At 43.2% G+C, this 14,973-nt stretch overlaps 1 protein-coding gene across 1 annotated transcript; it reads right to left on the reverse strand.

Annotated features, from left to right (window-relative positions):
• Positions 1-1,542: 1,542 nt before the first annotated feature.
• DRG1 (developmentally regulated GTP binding protein 1) lies at positions 1,543-11,782 on the reverse strand. Its single transcript, XM_056859689.1, has 9 exons — positions 11,725-11,782; positions 9,927-10,050; positions 7,111-7,286; positions 6,502-6,571; positions 5,518-5,687; positions 4,311-4,441; positions 3,019-3,186; positions 2,299-2,421; positions 1,543-1,777 (listed from the first exon to the last, which is right to left on the reverse strand). Exons 1-9 carry the CDS (start codon positions 11,764-11,766, stop codon positions 1,678-1,680), a joined length of 1,104 nt encoding a protein of 367 aa, XP_056715667.1. The 5' UTR covers positions 11,767-11,782; the 3' UTR covers positions 1,543-1,677.
• Positions 11,783-14,973: the final 3,191 nt, after the last annotated feature.

The following is a 14,973-nucleotide window of genomic DNA, read 5'->3' on the forward strand; positions in this document are numbered from 1 at the left end:
CAATCTCTTGTTGCTTTGACAGTTGTGCCTACACCACTGATAGGACCAGTGAGCCACCCACTCTTGCAATATAAGTCGTTTGTTTTCTAGATTAAAAAAATACATGAAATATGTACTGCTTTAAGCCACTCTGAGTAAGAATACCTAAACTGGCTACTGATAGCAAAAAAGTGTCCTACCACATAGCATGATTTTTAAAGGCTTAACATAATTTAGAGGACTATTCCAGAATTTTTACTGTTTATCAATGGAAGGTATTCTAGTGAGTTATTTCTCCCATCCTTTCAACAAGCAGGGTTATCATCCCTTCTGCTGGGAAGAAGCCCCTTCCTGTTCCAAGCCCTGCCTGTTTAGCAACAGGGACTATCCCTGCTCCAGCACTTACTTTTACCTCAGTGGGGTAGAAAGGATTACAGCATGGTGTAGTTGTTGAGAGCGGTGGTTTGGAGAGGTGGCGTCTGATCTGGAGAACCAGGTTTGATTCCCCACTCCTACACATGAGCGGCAGAGGCTAATTAGGTGGACTGGATTTGTTTCCCCATTCCTACATAAGCCAGCTGGGTGACCTTGGGCTAGTCACTCAGCCCCACCTACCTCACAGGGTGTCTGTTGTGGGGAGGGGAAGGGAAGGTGATTGTAAACCGGTTTGATTCTTCCTTAAGTGATCCTGCTGAAGAGTCATGTTTTCACCCTACCTGGAAATGAAAAGACCCTGAACTCCTCAGTTAACCAACTGTCTTCATTGATGTGTGAATGTCTTCCAGCTGATCTGCCACAAGTAAGCTTATGCAACCCCTCTGAAGCCTGTGTTGCGATAGGGTTGCAAAAAAGGGTATTTAATTCCTAAGTGACAGGGATTCTGTCAGTCCCTCTTTGGATGAAAATATGTACACCTTCTGTACTGTTCAGTGCTTTTTTGGGGGGAGAAGGGCTGGTACTCAGGTTGCACTGATTTCAACCAATTTCGCCCCTCAGGACTTAGGAGGGCCCCCTCCAAAATTTGCCAGTACCAATGATTGCCACCACAAAAAAGCACTTACTATTTTACACAGGAGTGTAGGTTTCTGTACAAAAGCAGTGTACCTGTGTAAAGTAAGTGTTAGGAGGATATTTATGAGACATTCATTTAAGGATGAGCAGAATGTTGCTTATGAAATAATGTCTCAATCTTGATTTATTCTTGAATGGGAGGCAAATCTCTGCCAAGTTTCTTTTTCCTCTTGCCTGACCAAGTTCTTTACAAAAATACTGAAATTTATGTCAATTTTTGGTCTGCAAGTTCAAACACTAGGGACACTTTGGAGAAGAGTGCAATGGAAGAATATTTCACTTCTGAGAATCAGGTGATCAGTCTTAATGGCATGAAGCTTGTTTTCACCTAACTTCCATATGATTTAGGGTGGCTAAAGTGCAAAGTCCCATGAGGAAGTGCTCTTGCTCCAGACAGCATCACATAAAAATTAGGCATCAGTTACCCTTATGCAAGTGTGTAATCTGTTTGTTCACCCACAGTGATACAGACCAAAGCCTCAATTCAGAAACACTTTAATCAGGTCTAAATGTAACACACCTAGACTGCATAGTACAGTTCAGGCAGGAGCACACTCCTGTACATAACGCTTGACAATCAGCCTTCTTTCTGAAAGGTCATCAAGGACGAATGGCCAGAAGACAGTTTTATTTCTTCACAATCTGAATGACATCTTCATCCTCCATCGTATGATCTTTGCCAACTTTTTGTGGATTGTGTTTGACAGATGAGCCCCACACAAGTGCACTGAAACAGAATGTTGGCAAATCAATGAAACACATAACATTCAATTGTTTATACAGACAGAGCCGCAAACTTGTTGCCCCTTGTTCACTTATTAATCCACGAGATTATTATTAAAGTCTAGCTTTCCTTCACTATCTGTATGAAACTCCCAGCCATGTCCTACAAAAAATCCTAATGCCACCATCACTCTCCCCTTTCTCTCCTTCCTACCTGTGCTACTATTTCTCCTGCTTTTTCCCCTTCAATGAATATCTTGCATTATATAATAAAATACAACAGTAGTTCCAACATGCTGCTGGTCATGCAAAATGCACACTTTTATGAACACGTTAACAAAAATCAGAGTACAATAACTCCTCCCAGAAAAAATCTGAACAGGGTTACGGATAGCCTAATGAGTTAGAGTATTTGCTATCAACAAACTATTTAGGAGTGTTGTAAAGCTTGAATTGAGAATGCTAGCAGAAGATAAATCAGAGTATGCGTTGGTGGAGAAGCAGCAGTTTGTAAACTACACTTACTATTTAAACTCTTTGATAAGGTTTTTGTGAATCTTCATGCAGAAATCCTCTACAGTGGTCCTGGAGTCTGGCAACACCACTGGAGATGTATAATCTGGGAGCTGTCCTTTAGGCTTTGTGTAACTGCAAATTCAAGTTAAAACCATTAACGCGCATCTTTTAATTTATTTTTAAGCACGTAACCTTCAGACACCATTTCCCTTCAACTAGGAGCTAAACTTCCTCTAAGACCCAGTTCTTGCAAACAGATTTCTTCTTAACTATGTTGCTTCAGACTGCAGGTGGGAAACCAGGGAAGAAACCAGAGTAGAACATTTCTCATTTTTAACTAATTTGTGGAAGGACATGGATGTGCATTCAGTCTCAAGAATCCCCCATTACCTATGTTAAGCCTGAAAGTTATAATTGGAGCTGTGCTCTGCAGCCTCACAAGTACTATTTTACAACATGTCCTCCTGTTGTGCAGATGAAAAATCCAGGCCCGTGCAAGATATCCTCCCCATTTTCTCACCCATCACAGAACAGATTGACTGATGCGTATAATGTTTTATTGCAAAGACCCTTTGAGGGCTAGCCTGCTGTGCTTTTGCACAGAACTATGAAAGCTAGAAGTGAAGACCAACTATGAAGAACGAACTGAGAAGGACAACAGAATTAGACAGCAGTAGGAAAGGGATTCTGAGGCATTTGCAACCCTGACAATGCAAAATTCAGACTCACATTCGTACAAGTTTCAGGTAGTCCCAGATTTTCTCCAACAGGTCATCAAAGTTCCACCGGTGGTGAGCAGAGATTGGAACACAATGATTCACCTTGTAAATTATGTCTAGCTCCTCAATGGAGATCTGGTCGATTTTGTTCAACACATAAATGCAAGGAATGTAGACTCTGCAAGGGAAAATAAATTTATTATATACAAAATCGTAAAACAAGCCACACAGATTACTCACTACTCCAGAAAACTTCAATTCCTGGAACAGCATGATAGCAAGCATTTTGGAACAAGTCCTTCAAATTAGGTCATAGAATCATAGTCGAAAGGAGCCATACAGACCATCTACTCCAGGGCTTAAACTTTTTCTACTCGCGACCCCTTTTTGCCCGAGAAATGTTTACACGACCCCGGGTATATAGGTATATAAAATAGGTATACAAATCAAACATTTACTGATAATAAATCATAAATAAATTTATTTTAATACAATTTTTGGTTTACGTATAATTTTACCATTTACTGTTGCCAAATTTTTCGTGGACCCAACATTCAGTTACTCAACCCCATATGGGGTTGTGACCCACAGTTTAAGAAGCTTTGATCCAACCCCTTGCTCAATGCAGGATCAGTCTAAAGCATCCCTGACAAGTGTTCATTCAGCCGCTGCTTGAAGACTGCCAGTAAAGGGAAGCTCACCACCTCCCGTGGCAGCCAATTCCACTCCTGAATTACTCTTACTGTAAAAAAAAAAAGTCCTAATATCCAGCGGGTACCTTTCTGCCTGCCCACCTCTAAGTGACAATGATATACCCACACTCAACAGCATGGAGCCAAACTAAGGAAGGCACTCTCTTCAGCTACAGAACGGCAATGGGTAGAAGCCTGGGTAAGGGAATAGGCGCCTTCCCCACATATCCATGTTACCTTTTTATGCATAAGACCCATTTCTCTGGGAATAACCCTTTCAATTATTAAAAGGGCCAAAACCAAAAAGCTGCTGCTGCTGGACCTATTTGGGAGGGGTGGGAAGCCTCTAATATAACTCCTAACACTGAAATGTCTTACTCCATTGGAGCACATCAGACAACAACAAAAATCCACAATATGATACACATATTATAAAAAGTCAATTTAACATTGTGCAAATGTTGATTTTAATAGATTTTGGTTTCCTGGAAAAAATGAGGAGGCATTTATGACACAGTATGAGAGCTCAAGTACACAAACCCTAAAAGATCAACTAAGCCTACTGATCTTAGTCAATCAGTCCAGTTTTTATAGATCCTCTTTGCTTTACCTGTTTCCTTCAACCACATCAATGAGGTCATCGGCAGTAACATCACTGCGTAGTGTGACGTCTGCATTATGAATTTTATACTCCGCTAAGATGCTCTTCACTGTTTCGGTGTCCAACTCACTCTGCGGGCACTGATGTGAAGAACATAAAAAAAGCATTTTAGGTAGTCTAGCAATTGGAGAACACTCCCTACCCCAAGCAACAACCTACCCTTCACAATAGATGGGAGGCTTGATATCTTTTGTAGCTCTGTGGGATAGGTCACACAAGTCAACTGGCAGTGTAAAAGCCTGCTGTTTGATACTATCCCAGCCTGTCAAGTTTTGGCACCATGGGGCTTGGGACTTCCACAAAGGGAGGGGGAAGGAATGTTTCAGAGCTGGGATAGTTTTCACTCCATACTGGGAAAGTCTTGTGGGCACAAACTCATATTGTGGCCATCCCAGCTCTCCAGTTGGAAACCCCCTCAGAGGTAAGCACATCCCTGTATTCCCATTCTGGCCTCCATTGGACAGCTTGCTCCTTGCACCTTATCTAACCTCCCCTCTACAAGAGGGAGAAACTCTCAATCGTAATCCTAACCATAGAGCACACTGCTATAGGTACTTTTCTATTGGGGTCTGCACCAGGGACAGGAGTGTACAGTTTTAACAAACCATAGTTCTCCACTCCCCTAAACTCTTTCACTAAGTATCATTCTGTTTCCTCAAATCATATGAGAGCCAGCGTGGTGTAGTGGTTAATAGCGGTGGACTCTGATCTGGAAAACCAGGTTTGATTCCCCACTCCTCCACATGAGTGGTGGAGGCTAATCTGGTGAACTGGATTTGTTTCCCCACTCCTACACATGAAGCCAGCGGGGTGACCTTGAGCTAGTCACACACACTCAGCCCCACCCAACTCACAGGGTGTCTGTTGTGGGGAAAGGAAGGTGATTGTAAACTGATTTGATTCTTCCTTAAGTGGCAGAGAAAGTCGGCATATAAAAACCAACTCTTCTTCTGCGATACAGAAAACATTCAAGGCAGCATGCTCTTCTGTTAGGATTACTACTGGGGAGTTCGATTACAACAGCCAAAGCTTGCATTGCAGGTTTAGCAAAATACTTCAGGATTCACTACTACCATGGCTTTTTTCTAAGAAACAGAGAGCTCTCTCCATGCCTTATCAAAATTATATAAAGTCGATTGTATGTTGCTATGCTTACAGTGGCTGTGAGGTTGATGCCTCCTTTATCCTTTTTCTTAAAGCCGATATTGGGAGGTTTGCTATTCAACCGTATTCCAAAGCCCTCCAACTCATTCTCAATGATCTTCTTATGACCCAGAGGCTTCAGAACATCCAGAACTATCAGAATAAGGTTGCAGGTTCGAGCAACTGCAGAGAAAGAAAAGGATATGAAAAGATGTTTTCTCAATCCCTTCAAAACCGCTGGGAGTTTGAATAGTGTGAGCCATTTTCTACAGCAAGGCAAACAAAGAACTATCCTGCTTTTGCAATCTCCTGTCCAATCCAAGAATAAAACTTAAATCATGTTCTTAATGGTGAAATGCATTATGGGGTGGAGGGCTGGGAACTGTGGATCATACTACTATGTATAGTTTGTACTGTCTATTGCTGTAAGTAGGCTCCTAATATGTAATTGTTGCTTTCATTTAACATGACATGTTAATGATGATGCTGTGTTTCACCTCTGGCTGGTTTTCCAGATCTCTACAAGTCAAATGCCTATTGCATTGTATTTTGGATGTCCCACTCTCTTGGTTGTACTAAGTAATCAGTCTTGAGTTCCAGTGAGAAAGGCGGAGTATAAATAACATAAATAAATAAATTTAGAAACAGGAAACAGAAGCAGGAAAAAAGCCTCACTGCTGCTTTTCATTTATTTAGTACATTTTTATCCTTCCCTCCAGCTCAGAGTGACATACATGGTTCCCCTCTGCCATTTTATTCTCACAACTTTGAGTTCAGTTGGGCCAATATTTTCTCTCAGCCTGTGGCTGAACAAGGATTTAAACCTAGATCTCCCCAAGCCTAGGTCAAACACTTACCACACCACAAATATTACCAATGACCAAGAAGGCCATATTTTCCATACGAATCCCACATGCAAAATCCTCCACCCTCCCACCAGCACAAAGACACTGGGAAACTGGAGGAAATTCCTTTTCCCAAGCACTGCAAGGCTCACCTGCAATGACCTGGCGACCTCTGCCCTTCCCGTCTTTGGCACCCTCAATAATTCCAGGAAGGTCAAGAAGCTGTAGGCAGGAAGAAGAAAATCCATTAGGCAAAATTAAGAAGTCAGACTCTAGCCATGGAGGAATCAGATGTGATTTCTTGTCATATGAACACAAGATGCTGCCTCATACAGAGTCAGATCTTTGGTCGATTGAACCCAATGCTGTCTACCTTAACTGACAGTGGTTCTCCAAGCTCTATCTTGGCCTTTCTCCTCAAGATCACTTTTTCCTCCCCTTGTTTTTAAGAATGCTTCTCAGCCGGTAACAAACAAATGAGGCATTAACATGGTCAGAACTATCTCTGACCATTAATACAGCTCCTTAATACAGTAAGAATAAGGTCAACTACTGATATTTCAGTCACTGACATGAATCTATGGCCTCACTCTTATTTGAGCTAATAGAGGAGCTTTTGTCCCCAGACCAGAGAGGCACTCAAAAAATACTTGGCTAACCCAAAGGAACCCATAACATGCATCTCAAAACTTCAGTATTTGTTCTTGAACAGCAGACTGCATCCTCATACACACTCTTCTCCTCTGCTCCTTAGTTCTCACCTGTATTTTTGCTCCTTTGTATCTAATTACTCCAGGCACAGTTGTCAGTGTTGTGAACTCATAGGCTGCCACTTCTGAGTACACTCCGGCAAGGTTGCTCAGCAAAGTAGATTTGCCCACTGATGGGAAGCCAACAAATCCTATGCGAGCATCGCCAGTCTTCGCAACATCAAAACCTTCAACAGAGCAATTAATTACACATCAGGCTGCAAAACAGGTGGACATCGGCCTTCCCCTCAGCTAGAGGCCAGGCCACATTTAGGGATCTAAAGGCGCTCACCTTACTTTGTAAAGCAAGGCGACAAGCGTCATGTATAGTGGGGGCACAACAATGATCACAAAGAACAAACAGGAATGCATGTTTCTTAAATACATATAACTATGTCCTCACTGACTGAAAGAAATGCTACCCACAGAGGCTCTTTACTCTTCATATTTCTGGACATGGCTTTCACTTAAGCACACCAGGGAAGCATTTTTGCTAAATCCCTTGCTAAGGTGCCTTTCTGTAAAAGTTCTCTTTAAAGACATATACAAAATTTCAACTAAAAAAATGCTCAATGTTTAGCTGCTGAAACAAGATCTACCATTTTAAGAACAGGGCAATAAATATGCAAAATTCTGAAGCCTACATAAACGGTTATTTAGTTTATTCACACCCCACCTTTCTCCCCAATGGGCACCCATGGTGGCTTACAACATTCTCATCTTCATTTTATCCTCACAACAACCCTATGAGGTAGGTTAGGCTGAAAGTGTGCAACCGGCCCAAGGTCACCCTGCATGGCAAAGTGGGAATTCGAACACGGGTCTTCCAAATCCTTGTCCAGCATTCTCATCACTACACCACACTGGCTCTATAGGATATCCGGTACAATATGCTTGTTTCCTTTCCTTTTACCTTTCCTTTCCTTTCCTTTTATCCCTTAGAAGCTCCTTGATCAATTGATCTTGAGCAGCATATATCTAGTGTTGGAGGGATATAAGGACTGAAACAAATCTTGCCACTGACAATGTAGCCTTGGGGTCCCTGTCGCTTAGTAAAAAAGGCATGTCAGTCACAGAGGCATTGGATTTGTATATTAAAAGGGGGGAAATATAGTGCAATCGAAGTTCCTCGTAAAAGCGGCATTCCAAAAGGGCATGGGCTAATGTGTCAATAGAGCCAGAAGAGCAAGGGCAGATCCTGTCTGAGTATGGTATATTCAGAATTCTGCCCTGCATTACCATAGAAGGATTAGCATTCAATCTAGCCAAGCAAAAAGCTCTACAGAGACGAGGAGTTGTCAGATAATATGTATAGGCAGGCAGACTACGTGGAGGGGGTATTCCGAAGAACTGGGATGAACAGACGCGACGAGCACGAAAAGTAGTGCTGTTATAATCAAGCTCTTTAATGCGCTTTTTAATTTTGGCAAAAGCTTCAGTTTTCCCAAGATCTGATATCATATCCTGCGAGAAGCCCAGCAACGCCAGTTTCTCATCTAAGATTTTTTGCCATGAGGATTTGAAAGGGTCATGCTTCAGAGAAGCTAGGAACCCCTCAGTGCTAAAGCACAGTTTAAGGTGGAGTTTAAAGGCGGCCAACCACGCCCTAGCTTCAAGTGACATTTGGCCAAACTCGGAACGAAGAGTAACGCCAGCAACACATCGAGGGGCATTTAGGAGTTTTCGTAAGAACTGAAGCAATGGACAATCTATAGATTCATTGATGACTGTAATCCAGATGGCAACACCAAAGAGGATAATTGGGGTAATTTTCAGGTTAAAAACCTGAATAGCCCCTGGAATATATTTACCACCTTTGGTGTGAAAAAAAATTGACAATAGCACCAACCCCAGGTTTAATTTTGTTGGACACTGCTTTTTGATGGGCATTCCAATTTAGGTTATGGGAAAACAGAATGCCAAGGTAAACAAACTCCTTGACTTGGTCAACCTCAAAGCCATCTAATACCCAGCGAAAAAGAGGCATTTTTCTCCTCTTAGTGAAGATCATAATCTTAGATTTATGATGGTTTATTTTAAGACCTTCCCTTGAGCAGTACTCAGAAAAAGTTTGCAAAGATCTTTTCAAACCAATTCTTGTGCGGGACAGGAGAACTGCATCGTCAGCATAGAGTAGAATCGGGGTGGAATGGCTTGCAAGCTTTGGGGGGTGGCAAAACTCTGAGAAATTGGTTGCCATATCATTCAGGTATAGATTAAACAAGAGAGGAGCAAGGAGGCAACCTTGTCTAACTCCCTTGGCCAGTTCAAAAGGCTCGGTTAGTTCTTGGTTGCCACAGCGAACCTGAGCTGTGAGGTCAGTATGAAATTGCTGGATAAGCCATAGTAACCTCCTATCCATAGTAGAATGTGATAGTTTCAACCATAGCCTCTCCCTCGGGATGGTATCAAAAGCTCCCTTAAGATCCATAAAACCCGCATAAAGGGTGCCATTTCGGGGGAGGAATATTTCTCAGCTAGATGGGAGAGCACTAAACAGTGGTCCATGACAGACCAACCCCTTCTGAAGCCAATCTGTTCCCAGCCAAGGATGTCATTACTCTCAACCCAGAGATGAATGGATAGGTTTCGCAAGCTTGGTATTTGTTTTTTACTGACATGTTTGTCTATATAACTCATAGGCTTTTAGACAAACAAAACTGTCTAAATAAATTATGCACATATAGTGCTGTATTTGGCACCATTTATCCAATTCTAGTAGTCACAAGCACAGGCTACTTAGCTATATGCCCCCGCCCACCCTAAGCCAAATTATACCTTTAGGGTTGAATCACTATCTTCTCCATCATTCCACTGGGAATACGCACCTTCTCCTGGACCACCCCCTCCACCTCCTTTTGGGGTGATGAGCTCTCGACGCAGCTTGGCCAGGCGAGCCTTCAGTAGCCCCAGATGGTGGGCTGTGGCCTTGTTCTTCTGTGTGCGGGCCATCTGCACAATGGTGTAAGAGTATACATTCAAAGGATTGTGAGGAAACTAGGGGCACAAGCCGAAGGTTACACACATGACTACATAGGGAAGGAAAAAAGTGCCTGACTTGTTCCATGGTTCCTCAGATCTTTATAGAAAGGGACATGTGTAGTTCTCATGGTAGGCAAGTGAATCATGGGAGTTTTACCTCTGTCACCCAGAGGGCTCTGGAAAGCAGTATCTGGCTCCAAGGGATGAGGGGTTGTGATAGTTTTCACTCCCAGCAAATCAGGGAGAGCACTGAGACCCATCTCCTGGGTTAACAGGAATCAGTGGCTCAGCCACAGAAGAACCTGTTTGCAGTATCATACCTATGCTACCACAACAAAACCCTGATCATTTGCAGAGTGTTTTTCCCTTGCTTTTTGGTAATCACACACATATTTGGAATTGTGGGGGAGGAGCTTCTACGTCGGATAGCAACTGCATCCATATAGCCTTGTGTCCCAATACCACTAGTTTTTTTTAAAAAAAACAATATCAGATAGTGTGGAACGCCTCCTCTCTCCCAGACTTGTCCAAAGGTGCTTCTAGTTCAGCATTTTGTGTCCAGCACCCAGCCAGGTGCCTCTGGGAAGCTTACAAGCAAAACATGATTCAACAGCCCTCCATCACTGTGTGCCCCATCACGTCCAGTATTCACCGGTTCTGAATATGCAGATCCCATTTAGCCATCATAAACGACAGCTCCCGAAGGACCCAGCCTCCATTAATTTATCGAATCTTTATCTAAAGCAGTGGTTCCCAACCTTTTTTTGACCAGGGACCACTAGGACTTTTTTGTTCGGTACAGGGACCCCAAGGTTCAAAATTAAAATTCTGAGAATTTGAAAATAAACTTTAATCATAACTGTTAGTTAAACATTAAACTTAGAATAATATTTGAATATATATTTTTATAATATAACTTTTAATTGAAAATATTAATTTATTATGGGTTTGTAACTTTGTTTCGCGGACCTTAATTTAGTTCTCGCGGACCCCTGGGGGTCCACAGACCCCTGGTTGGGAACCAGTGATCTAAAGCCATCTAAGCCACCATGTGTGTGTGTGTGTGTTAAGTGCCACCAAGTCGCTTCCAACTCATGGCGACCCTATGAATCAACGTCCTCCAAAATGTCCTATCTTTGACAGCCTTGCTCAGGTCTTGCAAATTGAGGGCCGTGGCTTCCTTTATAGAGTCAGTCCATCTCTTGTTGGGTCTTCCTCTTTTCCTGCTGCCCTCAACTTTTCCTAGCATGCCTGTCTTTTCTAGTGACTCTTGCCGTCTCGTAATGTGACCCAAATACGATAGCCTCAGTTTAGTCATTTTTACCCAAAGCCACTTTTACAGAAAGCCGCCATCCATCACCGTATCTTAGTGGCCAGGTAATTAATTATGGAAAGTGCTTTCTTCCAACTGTGTTGAAACCCCTGCCCAGTCAGCTTCATTGGAGGCAGTTCCCTCCCTCCACACCATTAGAATGTTGTGCGCCTCTATTCAGCATGTAGCTTCCAGCCAGCTGCCCGCCATGAGTAAAGGGGCATGAGAAGGTGGCGGCCTTCGCAGTGGTAGACTGCCACTATTCACGAAGGCTCCCCTCCGCCCTCACAGAAAGGCCCTTCTCGGCTCCTACCCTCTTCCTCCCCAGTTACCTCAGCCTCTATTTCGGCGATCTTCGCTAACGTCGTAGTCATGATGATTACGGTGGCGGCGACGGCCACAGGCACAACCCCCCGGCTCGATTTCTTCAGCGCCGCGTCCGCGCAGGCGCAGAACTCAGCTGTCGCGAGACTTCCAACAAAAGGGCCGCCGGGGCTGAACGAGAACTGACTGGACCTCCTTCGCAGCGTTCTCGATGGTCCTCCGAGGGCTCCGGGAGAGAGGGAGGGGTGACATAGAGTGAGGAGGCTAGAGCGGAACACGGCCGTTGGACGTCAACCGCTGAAGTCGCCTGAACAATACCTAGGCCGGTCCTGCGGAGGCTCAGAGGAGGGATTATTGATCAACACCTTGTCGTCCTTGGCGCTGTCAAAGGTTTAATATGAAAATGACATAAGGGAGTGCTTCTGAGCATGTGCAGAATCCCCTCTCCTGTTCGGTTCGCATTTAGAATGGGGAAGATGTGGTGTCATAGTTACGAGTGTCAGATATAAGACTAGGACTTTTCCCTCAGAGGGGGTGACGTCTGTCAGCCTTGGACTCCTGTTTTGTTCTTCCCGTAAGAACACACCTTCAGGAGAGAAAAATTAACAATTCCCCACAGACACACACACACACACATCAGAGCTCTGGCTGGATAGAAAATTTATCTTGAATAGCCTGGTGCGATCATATAGTTGCCCCATTTTATTATATGTATGTATATATAAAGAGTATCAATTTCTGTCATGCTGTCCACCAAGTGTTTGAGGTGGCTTGCAGGCAATTAAAACTAATATGTACAATAACAACATATGAAAATCATATTTAAAAATGTAATCAACAGGATATTGTCGAAGGCTTTCACGGTCAGAGTTCATTGGTTCTCGTAGGTTATCCGGGCTGTGTAACCGTGATCTTGGTATTTTCTTTCCTGACGTTTCGCCAGCAGCTGTGGCAGGCATCTTCAGAGGATGCCTCTGAAGATGCCGGCCACAGCTGCTGGCGAAACGTCAGGAAAGAAAATACCAAGACCACGGTTACACAGCCCGGATAACCTACGAGAACCAGTAATCAACAGGCACTGGGAACTTAGCACAATTGTGGGCAGGGTGTTCAAAAATCAAGGCACTACCTCAGAAAAAGCTCTGTCTCCAGTTATTATGGGAATACTAGCAAGCCTTTCAGCTATCCCTGTTCCTGACTAGGGTTTTAAATGTCAGCTAGCACAGAGTTAAGCTCATAAACAAATCAGTAGTCAAGGTAATTCTTTTTGCACACTTGAAATATGTCCTCTACGATTCATAGCAGATATTAATCTTGCTGCTGCATTTTAAATTAGAGGCAGCTTCTTCACTGTCTTCAGTAGCACCTCCATCTAAAGGGCATTGCAGTTGGAAGTGATTATAGCATGGATAACTGATCAAATCTGTATAGTGAGACTGCTGAGGCTTGGTACCTCAGTGGTACCTCTCTTTACTTGTGCTGGAGGAGGGAAGATTTTAGACCGTACCCACATGGCATGCATGGGGTGTGTGTGTGTGTGTGGGAGAAACTTACTCCACCACCATAGATTTCCAAGATAACACACCAAGATCTGACCCTGTAGCTTTGAGTCCTGGCAAAGGTGCAACTAAAGAGAATCAGAACAAATACTTTTCTTTCTATCCTAATTAGTTACCATTAGTGCTTCATATACACTGATTCAATTGGTTACTATTAATTAATAGAGGCTGAGTAGGTCAACTTCTTTTCCACCCTGTTTTCTTCCTCCCCCTTTAACTAACACGGGGTTACTTCTAATGTCCTATTCCTTCAGAGGGGTAATAAGTCTGTCAAGTTACCCTTCCTCCACACGGGCACAGAATATAAATTCTTTAAATAAATAAAGTTGGGTTTGAAGGGCTCCTTTCTACTTTTTAATTTACAAATGATGCTTTTGTCCATACCTGTGAAGCCCCCAAGTAGGCAGAAATCTCCACCATATTTGTGGGGCAGCCCTTTTTCATCATTTGATAAGATAGGGACCATCAACCTCCCTTTTAAAAGAATTGCTTTGCTGAGTCAGAAGATCCATCCTGCCCTGGACACGTAGACAGATAACAGACACACAGAGAAAGATTTAGAGAGGGAGAGAGCATTTCCATTTGCAAACATAAACTACTGAAGAGGCAACACAGAACTACCCTCCCACAGAATTCTATCTCACGTATTTTGCATGGTATTGTGAGGTAAAATTATTTTCCCTGCATTTGAGGGCAAGTTGTACAAAGGTACCCCTTCAGACTCGTAATCACTGACTTGGGTTGCATGTGATACAACTTTCAGGTTTCCAGCTAGCATAAACCATTTGGGGAGTACTCCAAAATGAGCCACCCATTTTGTGGGAGATTCATAAATGTTCCATGTTAATTTTTCTAGTGATAGGCATGCCTTGGTCATATATACCAAATATCAAGGCACTTGGGTCAAAAGAATCCTAACCAACTCATGAATGCACAAGCATCTGGCTGCTACCTGAAGAATCAGCAGACCTCCACAGCCCATTTGCAGTATGGCTTGCTTTTTTATCATGTGGTCACCCCTGATTTATACATTCTGAGTTAGACTGCCATTTTCAAACTTATTTAGTAATCAGGACGTCTTAGACTTTAATTTCCCAAATTTCAAGTTTCTGTGTGGGACTACTATAGCTTCTTGAAGGACATATTGAGACTACGGTTTAGAGGGATAGTTGGAGCCTTTTACATTTTTCTCATAATCAGAGTAAGATGGCCTGTGTGCATAACACATTTCTGGCTGTTGTGGAAATAGGTGAGTATTGTAGGACAATAATTTTCAACCTTTCCAGATCTGAGACCCCATGTGTCAGCAAGCATGTGTCAGGAAGTCATGTGACATCAGAGCCTCACAACAGGAAAAAGGGGAGCCATAGCTACAACCTCAGTGGTTTCAAGGCGAGGCCCATGGGCAATGGAGCAAGAGAAGCAGGGGCTGGAAAGACATACTGAGCCTTAGGAGCGAGTACTATGGTGAGCGACAAGCGACAGAGCCATGAAGAAATCCCTTTCACCTTTTAATGGCTCCACCTTTCCATCCTACAGTTTTTTGTCAGCAGGTGTGCAAAAAGGGGCAGGCCTTACAAAAAGCAGCAAAAAAAGCTGTACAGTGGCTTAGGACCTAACAGATGGGCATCTGCATCCCCTTTTGAAGGTCCCATTACAGGTTGAAGCCCACTGATTTTTTAAAAAATTACGTTATTT

This window comes from Euleptes europaea, chromosome 13 (assembly GCF_029931775.1).
Source record: "Euleptes europaea isolate rEulEur1 chromosome 13, rEulEur1.hap1, whole genome shotgun sequence".
In the NCBI taxonomy this organism is placed as follows: domain Eukaryota; kingdom Metazoa; phylum Chordata; class Lepidosauria; order Squamata; family Sphaerodactylidae; genus Euleptes; species Euleptes europaea.